General features: G+C 47.8%; 1 protein-coding gene across 1 annotated transcript; it reads left to right on the top strand.

The window, feature by feature from the left end:
* Window positions 1-2568: 2568 nt before the first annotated feature.
* Window positions 2569-2928, top strand: LOC136404110 (acidic proline-rich protein PRP33-like). The gene has a single exon (XM_066383584.1). The coding sequence runs from the start codon at window positions 2569-2571 to the stop codon at window positions 2926-2928; it is 360 nt and encodes a 119-aa protein (XP_066239681.1).
* The last annotated feature ends 856 nt before the right edge of the window (window positions 2929-3784 follow it).

Raw genomic sequence — 3784 nt, 5'->3', positions numbered from 1 at the left:
AATTTCAGACCAATATACGTTTGGCTTCTGAGATGTTCACTTACTTGCCAGCGTGTGTCCCATTTTCACCTGCAATTTCTTTATGAATTGAAGCGAAGATGTGGACAGGCACCTATCTGTTTAGTAAAACCAGTACACAGCTCTTGAGCATGTGCCTTTACTGAGGATGCAGGACAAAACACGGGGTGGGCAAAGCAGGCTCACAGTTGTTCCTATGGCAATTAGTATAATAAGTAGTAATACAAGAATAAACTGTTCCGTGTACTCACAACGATAACCTACTCTTGCCCACCCCTGTACATATGTCGACCTCTCAAACCACCAGCCAGGCTTCCTTTCTAAAGACAGACTACAGAAAGTGATATCCTTCTCCATGCCTCCCAATCAGAATGCTTCTATCATTCTTATTTATTTATTTTTTACTATTAAAATACTGGTCTCCTCCAAAAATCATAATACAATGACTTGTCTAAAATGCCATATGTCATCAAACCGTTTGGCAGCACAAGCCTCTTTGAGACCCATTATTTAGTGACAGCAGTGTAGACTTGCATAAACTTCATTACCTATCTGCTCAAAGCCACGCAGATCTGTGAATGGGGAGATATAGCATATTGATTTTGCTACGGTCCTTCCCGGTTACGGAGGTGCCATTGCATCAGCTTACAATTTCAATGGCCCGCTGCCGTTTAGGAATAAAAAAATCATTACCTGGAAACCTCTCAAACCAGCAGAAATGTAATCAATTTTTTTTTCATCTGCGGTTAGGGGTTGGGAGTCAGGGGTGGATTTTCTGTCCCCAGTGCTCTGGTCCTCTTGTTAAAATATTTAGGGAGCTCCCCTGGGACATACTGTCCACAGATTGAAGCTGTTTACACAGAGAAGGGAAAGGTCTGCTCTTTGGAGCCTGTTAGCCCTGAGCGCACCCTGCACCCACCCCTCGTGGACACCCTTGCCCCGGGGGACCGGGGACGCAGCTCTGCTCCGGCTTTTGAACTCCCATCAATGGACTGAGTGACCGAGGCCTCAGAAACCCACTCTGCAACCTTGCTCCTTATTTGCATTTATAATTGAGATTGTTATTTGAACTATTTGCACATTACCTTATGGAACTTTAACTCCCACTGCAGTGGGGATGTACCTATTTAACATCACGCAGTATCTCCCCAATAATGTTCTTCAGATGATTATGAAAGGAAAACAGTTCTATCCTGGGAAACATGTTAGCAGTGTTGTCAGGATTCATAAAATAGCTTATTGAAGAAAGGATTCATAAAATAGTTTATTTAAGAAGCACCTACACCTCAGAAATGACTACTCTTTAATTGTTGTTACCTATTCATTACATGTATTGAGGATATGCCGGTTTTTTAAATGTAGTCAAAATGACGAGAAGGTGAAGGAGGGACCTCTCCTGCTGACCCAGAAAGAGGGAAGAGACACGCTTACAAATGACGAGATGCAGAGGAAAATGAATCCTAGAAACTCCCATAGCAGAAGCGTTGGTAAGGAACGGCCCGTTTTCTGGGGTGAGATAACTTCAGAGAGAGAAAGGGAAGCAGAGGAGACTTCAGAAAGGAGAGACATTTGTGATGAAATAGGGAAACACTGAGTGATCTTGGGCCGAGTACTTCCAGCGTGCACCTGGCAGGGGCGGGCAAGAGTGGAGAACCCAGCAGGGCAGAACGACCTTGCACGACACTTCACACAGAAACTAACGACCGGAGCCCAGGGTCTGTTGAGCACGTGGAGCCAGAGGCCCTGAGGTCAGCGTTCTCCGAGTTTGTGGACACCCAGATAGTAGAAGGGATTGGTCTTGAAGTGGGGAAGGAGAAGTATGGGCAGAGTTAAGACCCAGTGTGTCCCAAGACACAGGCACAGGGATGACTGGCTGTCAGCATCACCCTAAACACACTGGGTCCTGGGGTTCACAACCAGGTCTAAGAGCTGACGGTCCGGGAAGCTGGACCACAAAGAGGAACCAGCGACAGGCCAGGCCTTGTATCGGGTTCTCCACACGCACGGCCTCACTCAGTTTACACTGCTCCCATTTTAAAGATGAGGGAACTGAGGATGGAAAAAGCGGAATGATTTCCCTACAACTTGACTGCAGGTACACGTGGCTTCACGGGGAAAACCTGGCGGGGAGAGAATGTGAATCTGGGCGGAGCCGCCCTGATTTCATCGAAAAAGAGTCGCAGAGAGATGAGGCTGTTCGTCTAAATATGGAGAGCTGGCTAGGCATAGAGGCAGAATCAGACATTGCATTTGGATACAATTGTATTTACATCAATGTGTCAGTGTCATCGATGGGAGCTGAAGAAAGGAAACCAGATGTGAGAAAATGTGTAAAAATGGAAACTTCCGACTCCATATTGCTTCAGAATTAAGTCCCCATTCCAGGATGCTCCAGAGAGAGGCTTCCCCAACATCTGCACAAGGATCCATTCATTCTCTCAGCCCTCAACGTGGAGGGAGTGGGACGGAGTGACACACACCCCCCCCACACACACACACACACAATGGGAACCCAGAACCTCAGATGGAGTGCCCGTCTAGCGTGCGGACATGCTCCCCCAGGCCACGCCTCCTCCGGGATTCCCCCAGACCACGCCTCCTCAGGGATTCCCCCAGACCACGCCTCCTCAGGGACTCCCCCAGACCACGCCTCCTCAGGGATTCCCCCAGACCACGCCTCCTCAGGGACTCCCCCAGACCACGCCTCCTCAGGGATTCCCCCAGACCACGCCTCCTCAGGGACTCCCCCAGACCACGCCTCCTCAGGGATTCCCCGCAGAACCCGAGAGGGCGCAGATCCTGAACGAGGGTGAAGAAGCTTCCAGAGGCCTTGTCCCGGGCTCCCCTGGAGAAAGCCCCAACCCCACCGCTGTCTTCTCTTACCCCAAAGTGCAGGCAGGGCGGCTGTAATCCGCAGCCCCTACAATCCCCACTCCGTATCCGCCCCTCTTTCACTTGTTTCAGCCTCCCTGGAATACCCTTTCGCTCCGTGGCTACATTTCAATTTCGTTTATTCTGTAAGTCCCAGTCCAATGGCACTGCCTCCTTGAGATCTCACCTTATTGGAAGTAATTGCTCCCTCCCTCTGTTCATCAAGTACACTCCGCCTCTATCTGGATGCCTATCACGTTCCCCGTGCATTATTAGTTGCATGTCTGTTTGCCTCCTCTACTGACGTGGATAGACCAGACCTTACAGTTTATCCATCTACGCCAAAGCTTGCAACCAGGTGGAGTGAGAGAGCAGCAGTATTTTTTTTTACTGTTATAATTATTATATTATTTCTCAATTAATTCCATATTTTTTTAAAAAACAGATTTCTAGTTTTTCTGGGGAAACAAAGTCTCAGCCATCAGCTGGAATAGGGGTCCGTCCTCTGCCCTCCTAGCTCAATACACCTCGTTGCCCATTAATTTACATTAAAAGCCTGGCACCTGGAGCACTTGAGTTTTGGACACTGGTTATGAAATTACTATGGAATTTAACAAAGTCTCATCAACAACAGTGTGTTGAATTACTTTATCCAGGATTGATTGGTTGGGTCATCTGGTGTGAAACTTGCCAAGTATCACGTTAGGGTCATTATCTCACGTAAATGGTGTGCCTTTAATTGGAGGGAGGCAGGAAGGCATGTTGGCATAAATCTAACAGGATCTCTTTGTCTGTACTCCAAGTCCCAGTGTTCAATATACAGAAGTGTAAATGTATGTGAGCAAGGAACAGAAGGCTGGGTAAGTTCTTGATTGAATTAGCATAGCTTCCTTTG

This window comes from Saccopteryx leptura, chromosome 4 (assembly GCF_036850995.1).
Source record: "Saccopteryx leptura isolate mSacLep1 chromosome 4, mSacLep1_pri_phased_curated, whole genome shotgun sequence".
In the NCBI taxonomy this organism is placed as follows: Eukaryota; Metazoa; Chordata; class Mammalia; order Chiroptera; family Emballonuridae; genus Saccopteryx; species Saccopteryx leptura.
Note: the sequence above shows the minus strand (reverse complement) of the source record. Positions and strands in the feature narration are given on the sequence as shown.